At 38.9% G+C, this 24498-nt stretch overlaps 1 protein-coding gene across 2 annotated transcripts; it reads left to right on the top strand.

Annotated features, from left to right (window-relative positions):
- Nucleotides 1-873: 873 nt before the first annotated feature.
- On the top strand, nt 874-24498 carry YBX3 (Y-box binding protein 3). Of its 2 annotated transcripts, XM_081310389.1 has the most exons (10): nt 874-1344; nt 5523-5586; nt 6512-6545; nt 8978-9067; nt 11115-11237; nt 14138-14344; nt 20147-20244; nt 21979-22150; nt 22481-22581; nt 23938-24498. In XM_081310389.1, exons 1-9 carry the CDS (start codon nt 1086-1088, stop codon nt 22544-22546), a joined length of 1113 nt encoding a protein of 370 aa, XP_081166515.1. In that variant the 5' UTR covers nt 874-1085; the 3' UTR covers nt 22547-22581; nt 23938-24498. The 2 variants fall into 2 exon arrangements, with proteins under 2 accessions (XP_081166515.1, XP_081166516.1); XM_081310390.1 differs by lacking the exon at nt 14138-14344.

Genomic DNA, 24498 nt, shown 5'->3' with positions numbered 1-24498 from the left:
GGTCACAGTCTCTTCTGGCCATGTGTTTAGCATCATTCAGCTCATTCTTTAGAGGCCACGTGGGCTCTTCAAACTGGGAATAATGTTTATTGGGTGATCTGTTTCTTTGTACCTCTCATCCTACAGGCTAAGAAACCTCAGTTACTTAAGCTTTCACCAGCTCGCTGAAGCAATCAGAGCAGAAAGCAGGATGTGAATCTATTAAACTTTTTTCAAGTACGTTAATAAGTACATATTAACAACCCTATACCTGTGGCCTTTGAATTAGTATAAAAACCGAAGAATTTGCATTAATTCTCTGAGGTCTGGACCTCAATTTTACCACCTGTGGGCTATGGATTAAATTATATGCAAATTACCTTTCAACATCTAAGTGCCAAACAGTTTTAAGATTTTATTGTTCCAGTTCTTAACTGCTGTAGCAAGAATAATTTCTAGTGTTTGATAAATATTGGATGAGTACATGTAAAGGGTTTAAAAAACGTGTGGGTTGAGTGAAGCGCAGCATAATTTGGATGCCCTATTTTATCTCTCTTAAAGGTCAATTTCAGGTGTAAAATGTCCTGGGGGAGGATAGACTGTTTGCCCTGCTCCCACAAAGGGACAGCAGCGCGGGTTCCGCTGGAAACCCCAAATTACAATTCAAACTTCACATTCACCCTTGCTTTTCTTTACTCTGCAACCCCGCCGCCGCGCTCCAGCTCCAGGCGGATTGGTGAGTTGGAAAGTGCACCAGGCGCCTTTAAATGCTAATGAGAAGAGATGCCCAAATCTGGAGCCAAGTTTCCCCACCCTCTTCCCTCCCCGCCCTTCCCTCGCTGGCCGGTGCGCCGCCTAGAAAAACTTGTGCGGGGCCATTTTTGGGGCAGTAAGATCCAGCGAGGAGCCCAAGCGCGAGCGCGCAGTCCGAGAGCTCGAGCCGCCTCCGCCGCGAGACGCCCCCTCGGCCGCCGCCGCCTGCGCCGCCTGCGCCGCGAGATCCGCACCGGCCTCCCTGAGAGCGAGCCCGGCCGTCGCGACCACCAGCCGCGCCAACCGCCGACCAACCGCCACCGAGGTGCCCGAGTGAGAGCAGAGGAGGCGGCATGAGCGAGGCGGGCGAGGCCACCAGCACCACCACCACCACCCTCCCGCAGGCTCCGGCGGAGGCGGCCGCCGCGGCGCCCCAGGACCCCGCGCCCAAGAGCCCTGTGGGCAGCGGCGCGCCCCAGGCCGTGGCTCCCGCGCCCGCCGCCCTCGTCGCAGGAAACCCCGGTGGGGACGCGGCCCCGGCAGCCACGGGCACCGCGGCCCCCGCCTCTTCAGCCACCGCCGGCAGCGAAGACGCGGAGAAAAAAGTTCTCGGTGAGTCAGCGTGGGATGGTCGGTGCTGCTCCAAGTGGGGAGGCCGGCGGCTGGCCCCCGAGCACGAGTGGGCAGCTCCCGCTGAGTTCCCACCCAGTCAGGAGAGGCTGACAACACCGGGTCCCCTCGCCCCGGTGCAGGTTGCCGCTGGCTCCCCTCCCTGCAGGCGCTGCCAGGTGAGCGCGCCGCGCCCTGCGCTCCACGCGACCCTTTTGCACCTTCCTCCTGATTCCGAACGGCCAAGTTGGGGTCGTAACTTCTGTCACACAAGCGGGCACTGCCACTCATTCTTGTAGTGGAGAGTGCCTTTATCCAAAAAGAAAAGGAGAGTCCATGTGGGGAAAGAGACCCGGGGTAGGGATCCTTGTGGATGTAGTGATGCGACAGACACGTGGGCCCTGGACAGTTCTTGCTTAGTATATGGGAAAGGACAGCATTTCCTTTGGGGACGCAGAAGGCGCAGAAAGAGACGCGGAGAGGAAAGTGGAAAGACTGCCGGGGAGGCTCAGGTGTCTGTCCCCGACGTCCTTCCCACATGGGCTTGGGAAAGACGCCATGCTTCAGTCGGCCACATGCCGGCAAAGTGATGTTGCAATCCTCTCTGGGAAACTTGGGTCTTGGTCTCGAGTCCTCCTCCCTCTTGTGTGCCCACTGATGCAAAGAGCCTTTCAGTGTTCACCAATCGCTACACGCTTCCCGCTTCCTGGACTGTGGGAACGCACGTGGTGTAGCAGCTGAAAAAACTTCGTCGGAAGTGGGGTATGACGTCTGTTCAAAACACGGTTACCTTGGGACTTGTGACTTAGGAAGGGAAACAGGAAGATGAGAAGTTCAGATCTGGGGGGGCAGAGACTTAGAATCTGAGTTTTTGTGGTGGTTATTGGTTTTGTCATATATTTCAGTGTTCTCATCTTTTGAGAAACGCCCTGAGTGAGGCTTTAAACAGGCTTGCAAAGCAGGTGGGTGGTGAATAAGCTCACTTGAAGGGCGTGTGGGCATAGCATTCACCCTTTGAAACCGGAAAGTTAACAGATGGTGTAGGATGCTTCAGAAAAGTTTTTCCTTGTTTTGGGTGGGGCATGTTTGTGTGATTTCTCTGAGCCTTGCCTCCCAATTAGAGAGTAGAGGCAGTAATGCAAAGAAAGATAACAGGATTTAGTGTTCTCCACCTTGGGGACCACTTTTCTTTTTCCAAGAATTTTTGGTCAGTTTCTGCCAAACAGCATGCAAAGTATAACCTGTGTGGGTTAAGAAATTAAATAACCCTCTTTTTATGCTGGACTTAAAAAAAACCTTAAATCTATTAATATTATAATTATGATATTGTTTCCACTGAGTATTTTTTGAAACACCTCCAATGCAAAATTTGTGGGAGAGACACTCATGTCATCCAGAGCATTGTTATGTTCTTAATAATATGCTATTTTCAACAGAAGCTTTTGCATTTTTTTCATTTAATCCTGTACCTTTCTTAAATAAGGAAAGCAGATATCAATTTCCAACTACTGTTCTGTTCCTACCAGATCCCCTGGTGAGGACTCTGAAGTCTTTTATCTTCCCCCAGCTAGATCAAAACTGTCTCAAAATGAAGGACAGCCTTCCACATGACACTTCAACACTGTTTGTCTCTGTCCAGTGTGTTCTGCCATCTTCTGTCCTTTGCCAAGCAAACACATGGATGCCCAAAATGTGCTAGACACAGTGCTGACTGAAATGGATATCTGTTCTTGGATTCTCTAATTCTAGTTTTTCACTGGCCTTAACTTCAGTTTGTAGAGCACATAGTCCTGGGAAAATATTTACATGGATAGAATAAAACTTTTTTTTTTTTTTTTGGTACTTGGGATTTAAAAACTACAGGTACTTATTCCCACCCCTTTTTATTTTTTGATTTAGGGTCTCATTAAATTGCTTAGGGCCTCTTTCTCTTTTTTTCCAGGCATTTAACCACATCTCCTTCCCTTTTTTTAATTGATTTTTTTAAAATAAATGATAGCAGAATGCATTACAATTCTTATTACACTTATACAGCACAGTTTTTCATATCTCTGGCTGTGTATAAAGTATGTTGATACCAGTTCATGTTTTCATACATGTACTTTGGATAATGATGTCTATCACATTCCACCATCCTTGCTAATCTTACCCTGCACCCTCCTTTTCCCTCCCACCCTTCTGCCCTATCTAGAATTCATCTATTCCTCCCATGCTCCCCCTCCCTACTCCTCCCCTCCTTCCCTTTTTTAAATTTAGAGACGGGGTCTCACTAAATTGCTGAGGCTGGCTTTGAGCTTTCTGATCTTCCTGCCTCAGCCTCCTGATCTGCTGGTATTACAGGTATGCCACTGCATCTAACAAGGGCCTTTCTGATAGCTGGGGCTGTCTGTCCTCAAACTTGCAGTCCTCCTGCCTCAGCCTCCTAGTGCCTGGGATTATAGGGTTGGGCCACTATGCGAGGCTGAAATAAAGCTTCCTAGTGAACATTATGGAAGCCTTATAGTAACTTCATTTACATTCCCCCTCAAGGTTGCCCCGCTTTGTAACACTCTTCCCCTTGCATATATGAAGTATGTTTATAATTATGGTTTTAAGAAAGAGTGAACGATTTTGTTTGATTAAAGTCCTTAGAAATAGTGATAGAATTTGGATTTTTGTAGGTGGGGGTGCTTGGGATTGACTTTGCAAATGAGCTACATCCCCAGCCATTTTTGAGATAGGATTTGCTAAGTTGCTGAGGCTTGCATAGAACTTGTGATCCTCCTGCCTCAGCCTCCCAGGTTGCTGAGGTTGCAGGCATGTGCCATCACTCCTGGCTGAATTAAGAATCCTTATATTTATTTTTCTAGGTTGTTAATTTTTGAGCAAATGAAAAGAAGCACAAAAAAATTATCAAACTGGCCTATTTGTACATTTGCATCTGAAAAATCAAATGTTTTTTCTTCCTGGCTGCTCTAATTAGAATGGCCTCAAACTAAAGATTTGAATTTGTACTAGAGAATGCTTAGTCAATGTGGACTGAATGACTTCTGCCCCCCCCCCCCCAAAAAAAAGCTAAAATATCAAGATTAGCATCTAACAACTCAGAACTAACCTTGCGCACAACATAACATAGCAAGTTCTAATTACTATTTTAGTTTTGAATTTTAAAAACTGAAGCCTTATTATTTATTTTATAGTATAGCAGCTTGGATTAATGTTAATTGTTACTTCCATTCTCTACTTTTATTTTAAGTTGTAATCTTCTGTCAGGTTCTGTTTCATTGAATCTAGATAATTCTTTATGCATTTCCTGAATTTACACATAGGTATTTCCTTAGAGGCATTAAATTTGACATTCACAACTGATTCCAAGAACAATAATTAAAATAGTTAAAGTAAATATCTACAAAATACAGTTACATGAAGTTAATAATTTGTTTAGATCTTTTTCTCTTAAATCTAAAATTTGTCATTCTATAGAAATGGTCTTGCTCATGACAGAATGTAGAGTCAATAATCACGTTAAAGGGGGATTTTATAGAAAATGTCAAGTTCCCACCTACTGAAGAGAGTAGGGTAAACAATGAAACAGCCAGAATTCTTCACTGTGGTTTGAAAAGCCTGTTACATCATGTCTCAGGGTGGTAAGTACAGAACTGGATTGAGACAGCATCAGTTCTATTAATACTCTTGACTCCTGGTAGGCCCCCATTTGACTAGAAGATGACTGTTTTATAGACTGCCTATTAACAATAAGCTAGGGGGTTTCTTATTCAGGTTTATTTAGTGTTTCAAGTCTGAAAATGGTGTGGTAAGGTCATTCATTTATCTACACTCCCCTTCTTTCACACTTAATTTTTCTGCATTAATACTTGGAATTTGAATCTTAAACAGCACTTTTTTCTCCCAACATTTTCTTAATTTTTAATTATTGCAGAATTTAATTACTGTGTAGAATTGTGACCACTCTGGCTTACAACTTTAATGAAAAGTTGAACCAAGAAGAAAGGTTTAGTTTTCTGAAAAGTAACTCCTTATGATATCTTGCTCCATTTTCTTTTCCTAATTTATTTTGGAATTAAGCTGTTAACGGTTTACTCAGGTATGTTTAGGTTTGTATAATGTTATCAAGATCTTAGTGATATAAGCTTTATCTCTTTGTAGGTCAGATATAATTTATCTGCTTAATTCCATTTTAGCCACCAAAGTCCTTGGCACTGTCAAATGGTTCAACGTCAGAAATGGATATGGATTTATAAATCGGTACGTATGTGTACATCTGTGTTTTAAATTTACACTTATGTTGTAGCACCTGCAGTTATAAATCCTTTACCATACTTTTAATGGGTTGTATACATTTTTAAGGTTTATAAGCACTATATTCTCATTTTTAAGCAACTGGTCATTGAATTTTAATTAAAATATGTCTAGAACACTAACAAATGATTTCAAAGTGTCTAATCATTAGTAGAAAAACATCAGAAATTGGAAGAATAAATGAGTATCCATAATTTCACAGATGGAGAAATGGAGTCTGAGACTGGTCAAGCAACTTTCCTTAGGTCACACACTAGTCAGTATTTGAGCTGGATCTGTACCCGGGTCTGGTCCAGGTCCTCAGAGGAAACTAGTTTTCTTTAAAGTATGGTAACTCATAACCGTACAGGAATGAGGATACACCAAGCTCTTGAATTAAGATGTTTTAATAGAACATTGTAGTTTTCTCTACTTCCCTCCCTCTTTAAACAAATTCTTCTAGTTTCTTCCTTGTCTGTTTTGGTGAGGTAGGGTGGGGTGGAGTGGTGGGAAGGTTGTTTTAAGTTTCAGTGTAAGGAGAGCCTAGTTCACAGCTGTGCCCTGTCCTTTTGACTGTCTTGCTTTGCTTTTGCTGGGAGGAAAATCTGGGGCTCTGGTTACATACCATGTGATTTAGGAAGAGATGAGAGGAAAGGGATGTTTCTGTATGTGAGTCCTGTGTTTGGCTCTAGCACTGTGGTAATGTGGAAGGGTAGGATGGGTATTTTGGCAGAGTTAGTTTTTAATGAGGATAGGTTCTAGGTGTCAAAATTTAGAGGATACACAAAAATTTATGTTGTAAAGGTCTTGAGATCTGAAGTCATGATACATTGTTCTTTAGGTTTATCCACATATTTAGTACCTCTAATGGTGAGTTTTTGTCTCCCAACAGAAATGACACCAAAGAAGATGTATTTGTACATCAGGTAAGAGGAATTGTAAATATTGTTTGTTGTATGAGGAAGGGTATTTATAAACTGCTGCTGTTTCTCTGAAGCGAGTCCTACAACTTATTGTATTCTAAACTCTGTGTTTGAGACATTTTAAGAGTGCAGATAAACTCTCCTGTGCCATCATTAATTATTTTTCAGTTTTAATTTTGCAGATGAATGGAGTAATTTAGTTGAACCAGTTTTTTAAAGCCTGCACCCTTAGCAAAAAACGTTCTGTTTCTGTATTAGCATCCTATTCTCCTTACAGGGCGGGTTCTCTTCAGTGTTTGGCTGCAATCATCTGGTTTTTGCATGGGTGTTGGTTAAAGCTCCTATAACTTAAGGTAAACAGCACAGTGAATCAGATGGTTGGAGTGTGTGTATCTAAGATGTGAGAACTTCCGATTCCCCAAGGCAGTTCTCCTATTAATATAAGCATGCTTAGCACATGTCCAAGTCAGAAGATCCACCTTCTCTTATGAAGGAAATATAGAAAATGGCTAAGGTATATACAAGATGGGCATCTGTTATAGCTGTCTTTCTTTCTTTACATTATTAGACTAGGATATTATTTATCCTATTATGTGTCCTAGAATACTTGTTTTAAAATACAGAGAAGTTATACCTATGTTGGCTATTCTTTTTGTATGTTTAGCCTTCAGTGAATTGGCTGAAATAAGTGTTTTTCATGTAGTATGGCAGTAGGTGCCAAATGCCAGTGCATTTACCTGTAGGTCTCAAGCATCTGGTTTTCTGTATTTTTTGTGTCCTATTTAGGTTTGTGTGTGTGTTGGGGTGGAATTTGCGTGTGGAGATAGCAGTATCTGAAAAGCTCTCTGGTTGTGGTTTTTCCATCCTTTATATTTGTGCTTGATTGGATATATTTTCATTTTTACATAGATAATTTGAGTAGATTTTTTTTTTTTGGATGAGATACGGTAACTTTTAAATAATAGCATACTGAAAATAAAGTGTCACTTGTAATATCTGGAGGTTCATAGACATTCCAGGGTATGTCATTCAGTGACTGTTAGAGTAAAGGAGTTTCTCTGTGCTGGTGGCCGGCTTATTTGCCTGTGAGTGTATGACCTGATTCCAGCCCCATGAGGTTGTGTAGTGAGTCACCTCTGTGTTGAGGCCTGCCCAGTTTAACAGGAAAAAGGGAACAAGCCGGTAGGGAGGGGCTGTTTTTGGAATGGCTGAACATTCGTGCTGCGTGCGCAGATATCCTGTCCTGAGCTGCCTTTTTTCCTCTGTGGGTGAGGTCTCTGCCCTATTGGCTCAATCTTTTTTTCCCCCCTCTGCCTCCTACTCAGAGTAGGGGAAGGGCCGGATTACACATGCCTAATCGCTTTATAAAATAAGGTTGACCTAGTTCCATGCAAACTCCAGAGCCCCTTTAACTGTTTAGGATACCAGCCAAAGAAATGGAAATTTGTTGCAAGAGAAATATTCTCTCCCTTTCATTGATTGAAAAAGGGAAAGGGGCCTTTTCATAAGCAGATATTTAGGCAGAATATCATCTTCATTAAGCTTTTAATGAGTTATTGGAAAACCTGTAGGGAGTAATTATCAAGTGAATGAAGTGATGGGAAAAATATTCAATGAATTTCATACAGGTACAGTAGAGGGATCTGAATTTTCTCTACTGCCTTCTCCCCATCAGGGCTGTTAGCTTTGTGGCTTCAGATAAATCAATTGTCAGCCCAGCATTTCCTTATCCACAAAATGGGATGGCAGGGGAGATGCGAGATTATCACTAATATTTTGATTCCTGAAGTAATTGTATTTATCAGGTGGTGCATGCCTGTAATCTCAGCAACGTGGGGAGACTGAGGCAGCAGGATTGCTAGTTCAAGGCTAGCCATAGCAACTTTGTGAGGTTGTAGCTTTATGGTAAAGAACACCTGAGTTCAAACTCCAGTACCCCCAATGCCTCCCAAAAAAAGGAATATTTATCTCCTTGGCATTTCTTTTTATTGTTTTTTTCTGTTCTTCATCACCCACCACATGTTCACATTTTATACATTCTTTTAACGTTTACAGTTTTGTCTAGTCTACAGAGCATCTGTACCTAAAAGGTGTGCTTGTGTGTATGAAGCTGCACTTCGACTTTTGAAGCTTAATGGTTTGACGTAACTAATCTATCCAATATGATGATCAGAGCAAAACAAGTTTGTAATAACTATGTATTTCTCTTTAATCCACTTGCCAAGATGAATTTTGAAGAACAATAAACCAAGAAAGTAATGGACTGTAGTTTCGTAAGGTTTTTGTTGTTTTGGAGATTCAGAGTAGTAGAAGAATGATAATAGTAATAATAGGACAACAGTTCCTTCAATCAAGTCCAATCTGTAAATTTGATTGTGATGAACTTGCTTTAATATTGAAATACATCTTAAATGCAATGTTTATTTTTTTGATAGACTGCCATCAAGAAGAATAACCCACGGAAATATCTGCGTAGTGTAGGAGATGGAGAAACTGTAGAGTTTGATGTGGTTGAAGGAGAAAAGGTGAGAAATTGTGGTTGCATTACAAACTATACTGGCATATAGCTTTGTGGCATAAAAAATGGTCTTTGGATTTCCTATGAATATTTGTTGGATTTTTTTGTTATGAGAGAAGTAAGTGACTTTTAAGCAGAAATAATAGTAGCAGCTGGGCATAGTGGTGCATGCCTATAATCCCAGCGACTTGGGAGGCTGAGGCAGGAGGATCATGAGTTAAAAGCCAGCCTCAGCAATTTAGGGAGGCTCTAAGCAGCTTAGTGAGACTCTGTATCAAAACAAAGAAAAAAAAAGGCCTGGGGATGTGGCACAGTGGTTAAGCACTCCTGGGTTCAATCCCTGGTACCAAGAAAATAAAAATGAATGAAAGGAATAATAGTAGTACATTCTTATTTTTTAATTAAAAAAATTTTTTTTTGGTGATGATGGGGATGAAACCCAGGAGTGCTCTATCATTAATCTGTGTTTCCAGCTCTTTTTATTTTTTATTTTTTTGAGACAGAATCTTGCTAAATTGCTCAGGCTGAGCTCAAATTTTCGATTATCCTGACTCAGGCTCCCGTGTACCTGGGATTATAGGCTTGAGTTACTGAGCTTGGCATAAGTAGAAATATTTTTCATTATTAAATGTCATTACATTCTTTGTTATTATTGTTTTGTAGTTCTAGGGATTTAATCCAGGGGTGCTCTACCTCTGAGCTCTATCCTCAGCCTTTTTTTTTTTTTTTTTTTTTTTTTTGAGGCAGCATCTTTTAGTTGAGGCCTCAGTCTCCAAGGTCACTGGGATTACAGGTGTCTCTCTTCACCTGTCTAACATTCCTCAGAACATTAAATAAAACATTTTTAAAATTGTATTTAATAAATGATAAACACTGTGAAAGAAGCTAATTTCCCCCAATTTGTAAAATGCCCATTTGATTTTGGAACCAAATATTTATGATTTGTCGCATGGCATTAAAAATAGAGAGAAATTGCCTGGCACAGTGGTGCATGCCTATAATCCGAACTGCTTGGGAGGATGAGGTAGGAGGATCACAAATTCAAAGCCAATCTTAGCAACTCAGTTAGAGAGACCCTGTCTCGACAAAATAAAAATGGCTGGGGATGGCTGGAGATGTGGCTCAGTGGTTAAGCACCCTTGGGTTCAATCCCTGGTACTAAAAAAAAAAAAAAGAAAAAACGCTTTAGGGCAGAAAATTTATAAGACTAAAGTTTTTGGATTGATTTGTAGGTACTACTATATATAGTAAAGCATATTTTATTCTCAGTAAAAGAAGGCTCACATTGAATATAATCACTCTTCTTTCTTTGGGTCTCAGAAAACTGAGGTGTTTTGATAGCCATGTTTTTTTCAGAGGCTGTCAATCCAGAAAGCCTATGGGTCATCTTGAAGAATTTTTTTATGCCTTTATTTATTTAATTACAATACTACTAAATGTTCCTCATGTTTTGATTTTAATCAGTAGTCTTTTTGTAAATTTGCTGGGCAGGGAATCATAGCAGCCGAATGAATGATAAACTGATTGACTAACTCCCATGCACCTGCCCTTTCCACGTGCATATAAAGTCTGATAGGCTATTTTTAATGTCCTTTGTCACAATTTTACTTTTATATTTTTGAAGCATTATTTTATACTTTGGCTCCTGAGATAAGAATGCTCATCTATTTCAAGCACAATAGGAAGGTATAAAGAGGATTTGCTTGTGTGGAGACTGTTTTACTTAATCAAAGACCCTTTCTTCTTGTTGGTGCCAAGGTGGGAGAAGTTTTACTTTCAGTAACTTAGTGCTGACTTGGTGTGGCACATCACTTCAATCCTGTCCACTTGGGAGACTGAGGCAGAGGATCAAGTTCAAGGCCAGTCTTGACAACTTAGTAAGACACCCTGTCTTGGAATAAAATTAAATACTACACAGAGCTACATGAGTAGGGATTCTCTTGGTACTTCTTGGGGTAACCTAAGTTTCAGCATTTTAGGAAGATTATATTATCTCATTTCTCTACCATTAAGGAATATTTATTTGGAGGTTGTCTGTTCATTTTCTTCCTCAGGGTGCTGAAGCAGCCAATGTGACTGGCCCAGATGGAGTTCCTGTGGAAGGGAGTCGATATGCTGCTGATCGGCGCCGTTATAGACGTGGCTACTATGGCAGACGCCGTGGACCTCCCCGTAATGTATGTTGAGTCTGTTTCTAATTAGTGATTGGAAATTTTTTCAGCCAGTTGTGGTGGCACACCCCTATAATCCCAGTGACTTGGAAGGCTAAGGCAGGAGGATTTCAAGTTCTAGGCCAGCCTGGGCAACTTAGTGAGACCCTGTCTCAAAAGTAGAATTAAAAAGATGGGGATGTAGCTCAGTAGTGGAGTTCCCCTGGGTTCAAATCCCAGTATCACAAAAACAAAACAAAACCACTTAATGAAATGGAAACAAATGTCTTATATTCTCCTGGAGGCAAGACAAGTGATTCCCCTGCTTGGAAACTTGCCAGTTAGTAGTTTTATCAGGATGTATTTGGCTGCAAGTAACAGACATTTTTGTAATAAAGAGACTTAAAAAGTAGGCAGTGCCAAGATTATAAAGGCTTTGCCTTCATTTGTTTCTTTCCTCTGGCCAAACCTAGTCACGTGGCATTTGCTGGCATAGGGGATAGGATTGCCACCTGTATCTTAAAATCTGTTGTTCCTTACTTGAAACTGACACTGTTGACCTCAAAGAAAATCAGTATTTGGTTAGCAAGGAAGAATGATGAATAGTTAGAGAATAGGCAGTCAAAAGTGCTGGCCACAAAATGTGATTTTTCTCAAACTCTTTTATTTAGTGAAACATTTTGCTACTATTTTAAAGTGAAAAAGCAATGAGGTTTTTGGTTCTTTAGATTGGTCCCTGTCTACGGAGGCTGAATTAAAAGGGGTCCTCTCAAGGCTTGCATAAGGAACCCTTATAAGGATGTAAAGATCTTATTAGATTTGAGTTCATTATGAATTGATGATGTGAGATAATAAAATTATCTAGATTTTTATCTTTTTTTAGAGTAAGAACCAAGGTTCAGCACCATAGAATAAAACTCAGGATGTTTTGTGAGCACAGGATGGGCTACCTATATCTTGCAAAGAAACTTCTGAAAAATATCAGTAGAACAAAACCTGCGGATTGAGAATTGACATACCTTCTACTTAAATGCTTTTGTTTCTTTTTCTATCATATTCACACCCTGGCTAAATTGATTTTTTTTTTTCCTCATGTTTGTTAGGATGTTTCACTTGTTCCTATATTTTTCTTTTATTTTGTACTTCATTTTTAAGAATTAGCCAGATTGTTGTGGTAGGAATGAGCTATAGTAGCAGTTTACTGCCTCATGTTAACTTACAAGTTCATTTAATATACAGAACTCTAGCTGTGATTAATTTGACTCCTAGTTGATTCAGAAGTAAAAGTGCCAGAAAAATTGTCAAGTAAAAATTGTTTTTCAAGACTTTTTCCTCCATAAGCTAGAAAAAATACTTAGAAATAAAAATTTCGAAATTCTTCCAAGTATTTATAAATGGAAGTTTTCTGTTGTGATATCTAAATATGGAGCAACTTGTTCATTGTTTGTCGAGTATGGTCAACACAGGTGGCTTTATTATTATTGTAAAGTTCTTTTTAATTTTTTAATGGTGATGTGATATAGTAATTTAAAATATAAGCAAAAATGTAAAATGGTTCCCTTTATTAATAGGGAAATGGTAATGACTCATTAGTATTTGTTAAAATATTTTAAAACTAATATTTCTAAAAATATAAAGCAGTCCCTTGGTTTTTAAACTTTTGGTTTTGGGATCTATTTATGCACTTAGATTTTTTTTTTTTTTTGAGGATCCTAGAGTTAAAGTGTGTTTATATCAATACTGTTAGCCATGTGTGGTGGTGCATGCCTGTAATTCCAGTGACTTGGGAGGCTGAGGCATGAGGATCACAAGTTCATGACCAGCCTCAGCAACTTAGTGAGGCCCTCCCTGAGCAACTCAGTGAGACCCTTTCTCAAAATAAAAAAAAAGGTTTTGGGGTGTATGTAGCTCCGTAGCAAAGCACCCTTGGGTTCAATTCCCCAGTATCCCCTGACACACACACACACAAAATCATATTAGAAATTAAATTTAAAATAACTCATTATACATTAATGTAACTAACATTTTTTTATTATGATTGGAGTGGTTTTGCCTTACACATTTACAGATCCTTTGTATAGTTTAATAGATTGGTGAACTCTCATTTATTCTGTATTTGTCTGCCTATAGATTGCATGTCATTGTAACCTGTGAAACCCAGTCACTTATGAGAGATTAATGGAGAAAAGAAAAATAGCACCTTAGTATGAGGATATTTTGATTTTGCTGACTTGGAAGGTTTTAAAGACTCCACCACATTTTGAGAAGCATCTTAGGAAATATTCCTCTTAGGTTACACAGGCTCATGCTGGAAGCAGTGGCGCATGCCTGTAATCCTAGTGACTTGGGAGATTTAGGCAGGATTGCAAATTTAAGGCAACCCCTGGCAATTTAAGGAGATGCTGTCTCAAGCTTTAAAAGGTTGCAGGGGCACTGGGGATATAGCTAAGTGTCCCTGTATTCAATATCCAGTACTGCAAAAGAAAGTATTCTCATAATATCATAAAAATGTAGATTTTCTTGATGTTCCCCTTTGTCCCAATGGATGGTAAATGTTGGAAGAGACACATTTAAATGAGCCAATTATTACAAATTGTGTAGATGTCCTTTCGGTGGTTGGTCAGCTGGTCACCCATTCTAATTAGTGGACTGACCATGAAATTTGTTACAGATTTATTGCTCTTGCTTTTCTGCTTGGTGTTTCATCTGCATAGATCTACTTTAACCTTAATGTAATTTATCCCAGGGAATCCCATGATAACTTGGGCTAAATGCATTTTGTCTGTATATTGAAAGGGATTATTGTATTGCTTTGGGAATATATTTTTTTTCCTTCTGCTTTTGGTGTTAATCATCCTAAGTGTGGTGTTCTTTGGTCCTTCCCTTGCTGAAACTTCCTCTGAACCTCTGTTTCTTTGCTTCGCTAGTACGCTGGGGAGGAGGAGGAGGAAGGGAGCGGCAGCAGTGAAGGATTTGACCCCCCTGCCACTGACGGGCAGTTCTCTGGGGCCCGGAGTCAGCTGCGCCGCCCCCAGTATCGCCCTCAGTACCGGCAGCGGCGGTTCCCGCCTTACCACGTGGGACAGACCTTTGACCGTCGCTCACGGGTCTTTCCCCATCCCAACAGAATGCAGGTAAAATTGCACCTGGAACTTCTCAGCAGTCCTCACCCTTCCATCCTTCTTTGCCTCTTCCTCCTCCTCCTCCTCCTCCAACACCAAGAGCTGGAAATAAAACCTTGCTTGTGGCTTCCTGATGCTACGAAAGCTGAGGCAAGGCCCTCATTGGGCTTTTTCAGAGCATTGATTCTAGAAACATCTCTAAAAGCACAACCACATGAGATATGCCTGTAATAGAAAGGTAGGGTAGCATTTCTGGTTTATAGGAAAAATAAGAGAAAGTAGCGATACAGGTAGTATGTTTACAAGCTCGCACTCCAAAAGTGCATAAGACCTGAATTTGAATCTTACCACTGCTGCTTATGATCTGTGATGTTTCAAGAAAGCTATGTTTTACAGACCAAGTCAACATTATGCCTGCAATAGAAAACACTTATAAAATACCAAATTTATATGAGGTGATGCTGATTTTAAGAAAACTAACAAAATAGAAATTGTTGGATGTTTATTCTCTCTTTTTAAAAACTACACAATATTATTAGTAGAAATGTTATGAATTCACTGTTCTTAAACCAACTTTGCATTTTCCAGGAAGTAGGAAAACCAGGGGTAGAGTGTCATATCTTTATCACTAGCTACTTTTTCCTCCTTTGTGTCCTACGGTTTTCCTCTCCCTGCCTTTCGAAAATGTTTTGACTGAACATTATGTTCTGTCTGGTCTTTGCAACTCCTATCCCATCATGCATGACTATGTTCTTTCTACATTGCTTCTTGTTTTTTTCCCTTCTACTCTTCAACAGCTGCCCCTGACAAATGTGCTAAAAATAACAAGCAGACTTACATATATGGAGACCTTGGGTACATGAGACATAGTAGGTTTCTTTAGGGCAACTCTGGGCTTCTAGGAAATTAGGACAGGAAAAATTGAGATTGTGAGATTATAATATCTATATTTTTGGTGTGTTATTATTATTGCCATTATATACACACACATATCCTATTTTATGAGAGTATAGTATTATTTTGCATTCATTGTAAAAAGTATATTGAGGGGCTAGGGATACAGCTCAGTTGGTAGAGTGCTTGCCTTGCATGCACAAGGCCCTGGGTTCAGTCCCCAGCACCTCAAAAGAAAAAAGTATATTTAACCTTAGGAATTAAAGATTCCAGCAAAGTGACTCCTTAATGCTCTGTAGAACATTGCAGATGCTAGTTCAACATGTGTGCTTGTTCTCAATAATCTAGCTGCATGTGCTTGTTTTTAATGCAGACTGACCTTTTCACCCATTCCATTTTGGAAGTAGAAGCCATCTTAGAGTCCTCAACAATTTTCCTTTTTTACCTCTTTGCTATACATTGCAATCAAGTTTGGGTATTAAGTGACATTAATAAGTTTCCTAAAGCCAAATCAAGAGCAACAAATGAAAATTCCCAAGTTCCTTATAATTATGCCATTTCAAGGTTGTCACTGTAATATGCTAAAAGTATAGGTTGATATGTAGGATGTTAAAAGCTATTGATAAATACAAAGTTTAGACAACATTCCTTTCTGTATACAATACTATGAAATTTATTGGGTGCAACGAGGGGAAATGATGCTATCCAGGTCAGTAACAATTGTGTTAGTCTTCAGAACACAAAATAGCATGATCTATAAGTAACTAAAATGATTTCATTTTTAAAGACAATAACTACATGTTTGGAAATTAAGTAGACTCATTGAGCTAATACCAACTATTATTACCTAAGAAAATATTTGAAGGAAAGGGAGTGACATTATTTGGCATCTACCAAGTGGCAGATGTGTGGAATCAGTTCTTACTCTGTCCTCTCTACCTTATTAAAATTGGCATCTAGCTTTATGAAATTGGCAGTGGTTTCCATATATACATAGTATATATAATTTTTTTTTTTTTTTTTTTTTTTTTTGCAAATGAAAAGATTTGAATATTTTTGAAAAAACTGACATTTTTATCCAAGGTGATGTTGTTAAGAGGTGGTAGAAATTGATTTAAATTGTTCATGCTTTCCTTTTCTCTCATTCCACTAGACTCTTATGCTTTAAATATTAATTGATGTTTTTGTCAAAGTTTTTGAAGAAGGATCAGTTTGTCTTATTCAGGAAACTAAAGGCAGGCTTGTGGTTGGTGTGAGTCGTAGGTATGAGATCTTAGGGGAAATTGGGCACCTTGATAGAGCAAAGTAAAGGACTTTTGTCTTACTTGAAATATGATGAGAAGCCAGAAGAGGGATCTGATCAGAAAAGAAAGAAAAATGCTTGGGTAGTTATTGGACTGTTTCATGGAGACCAGACTATGGGAGACTACAGCAGAAGTCAGCCACTGTGATTTCCCAAAGCACAGATAGTAGTGGGTTGGGTTAGAGGCTGGCAGTAGAAGGTGGGAGTGAGTGGTCAGGATTGGGACATGTTTTAAAAATAAATGTGACAGCATTTAATGATGGCGTAAATGTGTGTTATAAGGAACAAACAATACCTTTGTTTTTTTTTTTTTTTTTTTTTTTTTTTTTTAACCTGAACAAATGTAGTGGATTTGGGGGGAAAGATGAAAAAATTTTGGAGATCTTTCCCCTGTGTTTACAATTTACATTCAATCTGGGCATGGTGGTGCACACTTATAATCCCAGTGGCTCAGGAGGCCGAGGCAGGAGGATCACAAGTTCAAAGCCAGCCTCAGCAAAATCGAGGTGTTAAGCAACCCAGACCCTGTGTAGTTTTAGTATTAAGGTTGACAAAGTCTCTGGAGCTCTCTGAGTGGTGTTTGAAAAGACCTAAGGAAACCTTGGTCTTTCAGTTACCAAAGATCATGCTCCAAGCTAGAGGTAGCCTCTGAAGGGCAGACATGGGACTGCAGGTATAATTTGGAGTCATAAAATGCTTGAAGCTATAGAGCAAGATGAGATTAACTATGAGTGCAGGTGAGAAAATGATCTTGGGACTGAGTCTGGGACATAGTAATAAAGATTAGGAAGATGAGGGATATTATCTGGCAAAGGACATTGGGAAGGAACCTCAGAGCAAGTATTTTAGGAAGGATATGTTTTTAGATGCTGTTGATCAGTAGAGGGAATTATTAGGTTTGGAGGTCCATGGTATGGGGAGGGCAAAGTTTGATTGGACTGAGATAGTAAATGGAAAGAAGTTTGTGCTTCTGGAGTGGTTACTGTGGGTGGCAGTGGTGCTAATGGGGGATGTTTTGTCTTTAATATATTTGTCTATAAAGGAGCTCAAAGAAATGGGTAGTGACTCCAGGAGGATGAGATCAGGACAAGAATTTTGTGTTTCACAATTTCATATTTTACAATGGTGAGTTCCCCCTGGTGTGTTACCCCATATACCTCACCAGCAACTTGGTTCTAAAGCCATTAGGTGGGGCTAATAAAGAGATTACCTATTTTACACACCCACCCACCTATGCACTTATTACGTATATTCGAATGTACACAGGTAACTACATTTCTTTAGTTCTTTCCACTAAAAGGTTCTGAAAGTAGGAATGCTCTTAACAGCATTGAGCATACCTGGGCCCAAGTTTTATTTATTTATTTTTTCCTCCTAATTACCACCACTCTTAAATAGAAGTTTCTTTGGTGATACAACTGATTTCAGAACTAGGAGAGAGAAAATAAAACACAAGCCTGGAACATCTTGTGCCAGAAAGCAAGGAAGTTTTTCAAAGAATGTTGGAGGCATGTCAAGAGGACATGAGCCAACCTGAAGGGATTCCTATTGGCCAGTAATGATAGTAACAGAATATAACTCATTGAATAAAATGGAAAACTATGAGTCCATACAGATATAAATAATAAATGAACATGTTGAAAATTTTGAAGACCAAGATTTTATAGACTGAAAATATATCCTTTTAAAATAATTAATAATGGGAACAGGCTCCATGCAGTGGTGCACACTTATAATCCCAGCAACTTGGAAGACTCAAGCAGAAGGATCATAGGTTCAAAGCCAGCCTCAGCAACTCAGTGAGACCCTAAGCAACTTACCAAGACCCTGTTTCAAAATAAAATATGAAAAGGGCTAGGGATGTTACTCAGTGGTTAAGCACCTTGGGATCAATCCCTGGTACCAAAAAAAAAAAAACAGGTCAACTTAGCAGAAGATCCTGGCAGATGCTACCTTAGCAAAAGGAACATTGTCAGTAATGGTACAAATTGAAGCCATCTGCCACCTAATGGGATACAATGAGAAGAATGCTGTGTCACCTCTGACTTTCTGGTCTCAGATGCATGAACTAAGTCTAGTCATTATGAAACACCACACAACCCAAATTGTGGGATCTTTTACAAAATATTTAAACTTGTCAAGATCATGAAAAACAAGTAAAGATTGACAAAATGTTCCAGACAAAAAAAGACAAATTCAACACATGATTCTAAACAGGTAGGGGTTTTTGTTTCCTATTAAGGATATTACTTGAGACAAATGGGTAAAACTTTAATGGGTCCCGAGGATTAGATTCTGTACTTCAACTTTTTTCCGTAAGTATGTGATTATTTCAAAATTTAAAAAGTGGAAAAAAGGTAGATGGTACTTCAGTGCATTGTATACCTTGAAAAGGGACATTTATAGGGTAAAGAAGGAAAAAATTTACATAGTGAAGGGAGAGAAGGAGAGGATGAATGGAATTAGCATACTCTAGCTGAGAATATAGAGGATTTGGTTTAGATACAAGCCTGAACCACTTATCCTATGTAATAGGAGAGGAGAAAATAAATACACATGGAACAATGTAGAAATTTTCTTCTTAATTGTTTCTTTTTTCCTAGTGAAATACGGAGGTTGGTATTTGCCTTTGAAGTGTAGAAGGGATGTAATTTGTCAGATAAGATTGATTTGTATGCTTATATTGTAAAGAATCTCAGAGCTGCCAGGCATGGTGGTGCATGCATGTAACTCGGGTGACTGTGGCAGGAGGATCACAAGTTTGAGGCTAGATGGGCAATTTAGGAAGACCCTGCCTCTGAAAATAAAAAGGGTTTGGGATGTGGCTCAGTGGTAAAGCAGTCCTGGGTTCAATCACCAGGACTCTTCACCCACCAAAAAAAAAAAAAAAAAAAAGACTCAGAGCATCAGTGGGTTATTGTTTGTTGTTTTGTTTTTCTTTTCTCCTCCTAGGGGGTATACAGAATGTTAATTTTATTTCCCCAGATTAAAATAAATTACAAGAAGGTATTTTTCTCTTTAGTTGTTATACTTAACACTGATGGTAAAACTGAAGAAATCATCGGGGAAAGCATGGTTTTAAGGTTTGGTTTTGTAGTGCTGGCATGGAACTGAGGGTCTTGCACATGCTAGGTAGCCTCTCTACCACTCAAATATACCTCCAGACCATGGATAAGATTTGGATGAACGTTTATAGAAACCTTTAATGGTACTGGGAAAACCAGCTTGTGGAGTTTGTAGATATGAGTTTGAAACAATTGAAAAAAAGTCTCACTGCTCAAGTGTGGCATTCCATTTCCCTTTATAAAATAAGATTTTATTAAAGACTTGAGTGTATCAGGTTTCAAAATGTAAATATTGTAAATTAAGCTGCCCAGAGATAGGAAAGGATTCAGTTATTAATAAAGCTAATAAAGATTAATAAAGCTCTCAGGACTGAATCCTTTCCTATCACAAACCTCTAATAATAATAATAAAAAAAAGTTCAGTAAAACTGCCCAGTTTTGCAGTTAAGCATTTTTCTTTTTTACTTTAAAAAATGTTTATGAACTACACTGTGGCTCTATTCTTATTCTCTGTGCATGACACTTACTTTCCGCTGTCATTGCCCTCTGTAGGCTGGTGAGATTGGAGAGATGAAGGATGGAGTCCCCGAGGGAGCACAGCTTCCGGGACCAGTTCATAGAAATCCAACTTATCGCCCAAGGTACCGTAGGTACGTAACATTTTCCACAATAATGATGACCAGTTCAGAGACTTGTGAGTGACAGTAGAATGGATGCAGGCACAATGGGTTTGTTCTGTGGATTAATTACATATTTGGAAGATGTGGCTGTTTTGAACACATGCCTGAGTTGTTTGACTCAGTCATGTGTTTTCCTATGGTGATGTGAAATTTTCCTCTTCTGAATACCTAGAATGTTTAGTTATCCCTGTACCAAACCACTATTTGTATTCTGCAACTTTCATGGGATATAAATTAATACTTAATTTCATTAAGTTAAATGAGAAACAGAAATTAATTGGTGAGCAAGTCAATGGTAGTGTTACAAGTGAAAAAGAATTGAGTGTTAGAGTATTTCTGGTGGGATTAAATTGGGCTGTGGATCATTGCCTAAACTTAAGTTGCATTGTTTTATTTAGTAGTTGTATGTCATTGGGCAAGTTCCTGGACTCTGTTAATTTGTTGCTACCAGATTGAAATTTGCATATTAAGAAGTGTACAGTGACCAGTAAGATTAAATGTACTGTTTCATCTATGATAATTAGTATGGTACTCTCAACAAATAAAGGATATTATTACTAGTATTAATATTAGTGAAGGACTGTTATTTGTACTAGAAGTGTTTCCAATTTCATAGTTTTTCAGATTTTGGACTATTTGGAAACTTTACAAGTTCGAGCATCGCTAATCTGAAAATCTGAAATGTTCCAAAGTCTGAGTGTTGTTTCAGCACTCGATAAGTTTGAGTTTGGGATTTTGGGATTAGGGGTACTCAATTTGTACCTTGAAGTTTGTTGGTAAGGATTTATTTAGTGAAAGAAAAGTGCCGGACATGGTGGTTTATATTTATAATCACAGTGGCTTAGGAGGCTGAGGCAAAAGAATTGCAGGTTCAAAGCCAGCCTCAGTGATTTAGTGAGGCTGTAAGCAACAAGAGCTGGGATGTGGCTTAGTGGTTAAGTGCCCTTTGGTTCAATCCCTGGCACCACCCCCTTACCCCCCCCCCAAAAAAAAAAAAAAGAGCAAGTATATTATATTGGGAAAGAATGAATTTATACTAGGCTATGTCTCCTTCCTCAAAAGATTACAGTTTTAGGCATAATCATAATACTAAAAAGTTTCAAAAAGTCTCTTCATAGTGTCCCAGCTAGAGTAATCCCTAACTGCCTGATCTTGGGAAAGTCATGTTTGGCCTTTTTTGGTTTATAATAAAAGCAGCAGCACTTCCAAATGGTTCAAGCAGATACTTATCTCTTCACCTGTTGGTTTTCTAACTATAAATTTAGCTCACATAATTAACATTGAAATTAAATATTCAATGTGAAAATATACTAGCACAGGCTTTGGCAGACAGTAATGTTTTCTGCCTGTGTTTAATCTCCTTAGTTCCCACTAGACTATGCATGAAGGACTGATCAGATCCCTCTTCTTTTTCCATTTTCCTATCCTTAGTGCCTATCAAATGTACCCGATAGAATCATAGTAGAAATTCAGTGTGTGTTTGTTCACTCAAACGTGTATTCAAATGAAAGAGGAAAATAATGGAGAAATAAGTTGTTTATTTTTTCTTAACTACAATTTTGTTCCATTTGCTGTATTGGCCTGTGAATGATTCTAGCAGTAAGTACTAATCACTTCACTTTCTACCTTTAACAATAAGCCCTATGTTCTTGAGAATCCCTGTCTTGTGGCACTTGTTCCTTTTGCTTTGTATTCCTGCTCTAGGGGACCTCCTCGCCCACGACCTGCCCCAGCTGTTGGAGAGGCTGAAGATAAAGAGAATCAACAAGCAGCCAATGGTCCAAACCAGCCATCTGCTCGCCGTGGATACCGCCGTCCCTATAACTATCGGCGTCGCCCCCGTCCTCCAAATGCTCCTTCACAAGATGGCAAAGAGGTAATAGCCAGCCCATCAGGGATATTGCTGCATCATTGTTAATTAATTATGTCAAACTTTAGCATATAAGAATGGGGCTCTCATGTTAAGGGAAGCTGCCTTTAAGCATGAGTTGAAAGCAGTTGTATGTACACAGTAGATATTATGGAGCACTAGTGGTGCTTAATGGCCAGTTGAAAGCCACCCTTCTCTAGTACTAATCTTTTGGCTCATACACATATGAATAGTTAAATTTTGCATGGTTATTTTCTTAAATGTGCCAGGACCCTTTAAACTTCCCATAGCATCAGGGTGGATTCATTTTAGCTTACAGTTTGTTTTGTGTTGTAGACCAAGGCAGGTGAAGCACCAACTGAGAACCCTGCTCCAGCCACCGAGCAGAGCAGTGCTGAGTGACACCCAGCTCCCCAGGCACCTTCACCACCAGCAGGGTAAGAGCATGGGCGGCCCAGTCTTGAGTTGGTATTTTCTTTTAAATAGCACTGATTTCTCAGTAGTAGCAGAAATTTAAACTAGTTCTGTGATTCATCTGTGCCAACCCCTGTCTCCATTGGGATTCTGGGGAAAATTGTTTTGGTGGTTCACTATCTCTGGGATTGACCTTATTTGGATAAGTTTTGGGGGTGTATACTTGGAGACAGTTGATATTCAACTTTTTTCTAGACAGCTTTTACTGTTAATACCTCTTTAAGAAAACTGATTCCGTGGCACTTAGGGGCCAATTTGATAATTTTCAAGCCCCTGACATGGGCTTGGTTTTCTTTTCTTTTTTTTTCCTTTGGTAACCATTATTTATTTTGAGGCAGTACAGTGTATTTTGTAACATCCAAAGGGTTTACATATCCAGCACATACTGTTTTGCAGCCCGAGTTTGCTAGGAGATCTTGAATTTTGAGTGGCTTATGGATCCTCTGCTTTAGGTGCTTTTGATGTCTGTGATGTTTGTCACCTCAGTTTTATATATTTCTTGCTTGTTGCCCTTTTCATTAGTTTTTAGTTAAAAGGGATATAATGAAACCTGAAGTTATTTATTAAGACATTGTTAAAATTTTATAAATAAAATTATGGGGTGGGCTGGGGATGTGGCTCAAGCGGTAGCGCGCTTGCCTGGCATGCATGCGGCCCAGGTTCGATCCTCAGCACCACATACCAACAAAGATGTTGTGTCCGCCAAGAACTAAAAAAAAAAAAAATAAATAAATATTAAAAATTCTCTCTCTCTCTCTCTCTCTCTCCTCTCTCACTCTCTCTTTAAAAAAAAAATTATGGGGTTTTTATAAATTCCTTCTTGCTTTTTTTTTAATTCTTTTTTAGTTGTTGATAGACCTTTATTTTATTTATTAACTGTTTTGAAATGGCTTTAGCCTTTTACTAAATAGTATTATTTGTAGACATTGTTCCTAAAGAAATAATCCAAAATGTGGCAGGAAACAACTTTCTACTATGTACAATTTGACATTGGGGACAAGGCTAATTAATGATGGTAGATATGTATTAGGAGGTATATTGCAGTCACTAAAATATTCTAATATGAAGAGTTATGGATGTTAAACTATTTGTTAAGGCCTCATGGTGGTAATTCTATAATTTTTTGCTATTCTGCTTTCCTGATTTATTAGAAAAGTATTTTATTAACAAGTAACAGTTTACAAATCTGTTTAAGATGTATACATCTTGTTTGGAACCTTTGACATGTTTTTAGAATTATGAAAAATCATTTTTGCCTTTTGATTGTTTAATTTGATCATTTTTGACACTTTTATAAGTTTGATTTTAATGTTTTCCAGGTGACCTAAAGAATTAATGACCATTCAAAAGTAAAGCAAAAAGCACACCCACGACCTTACCAACACCAAAGAAACATCTAAGCAATAAAGTGGAAGACTAACGAAGATTTGGACATTAGAATGTTTACTGTTATTCTTTGAGAAACTAACAACTGCAAATGAAAATGTCAGCATATTTTTCCAGCAAGCTGCCATTCCGGGAATGCCTGCACAGAGTACAAGAGAGCAACCTCCCCAGTTTCAGCAACCACTAGGTTTATATTTTTTTCCTGGTTTTTACTGTTTTGGTAATATGAATTGAAAGAAGAAATATTAATACCACATGGGGAGAACCCCAACCAAAGAAATCTGAAATATATAGTAAATGCTTTTTTTTCCTTTTTTGTTCATTTTGGATGCTGGTGCTAAACTTACAAGTGTCATGATTTAAAAAGAAATTTTATGCCCTTATTTATTTCTAGGATGAGGGGAGGATAACATTTTTGCTTTCTTATGTGACTCTCTTTGAAAATGTGCAGTATGAATTCCTCAAAAATAAAATTTTTACCCTTCAAAGGAAAA

This window comes from Spermophilus citellus, assembly GCF_964194105.1.
Source record: "Spermophilus citellus genome assembly, chromosome: 10".
Taxonomy (NCBI): domain Eukaryota; kingdom Metazoa; phylum Chordata; class Mammalia; order Rodentia; family Sciuridae; genus Spermophilus; species Spermophilus citellus.
The sequence above is the reverse complement of the archived record's forward strand: the minus strand, read 5'-3'. Positions and strand labels throughout refer to the sequence as shown.

Coding starts and splice junctions, on each gene's coding strand:
- YBX3 (XM_081310389.1), top strand. CDS start 1,086: ATGAGCGAGGCGGGCGAGGCCACCAGCACCACCACCACCACCCTCCCG. Junction 11,238..14,137: donor GCCGTGGACCTCCCCGTAAT/GTATGTTGAGTC, acceptor TTGCTTCGCTAG/TACGCTGGGGAGGAGGAGGA. Junction 20,245..21,978: donor TATCGCCCAAGGTACCGTAG/GTACGTAACATT, acceptor TTCCTGCTCTAG/GGGACCTCCTCGCCCACGAC.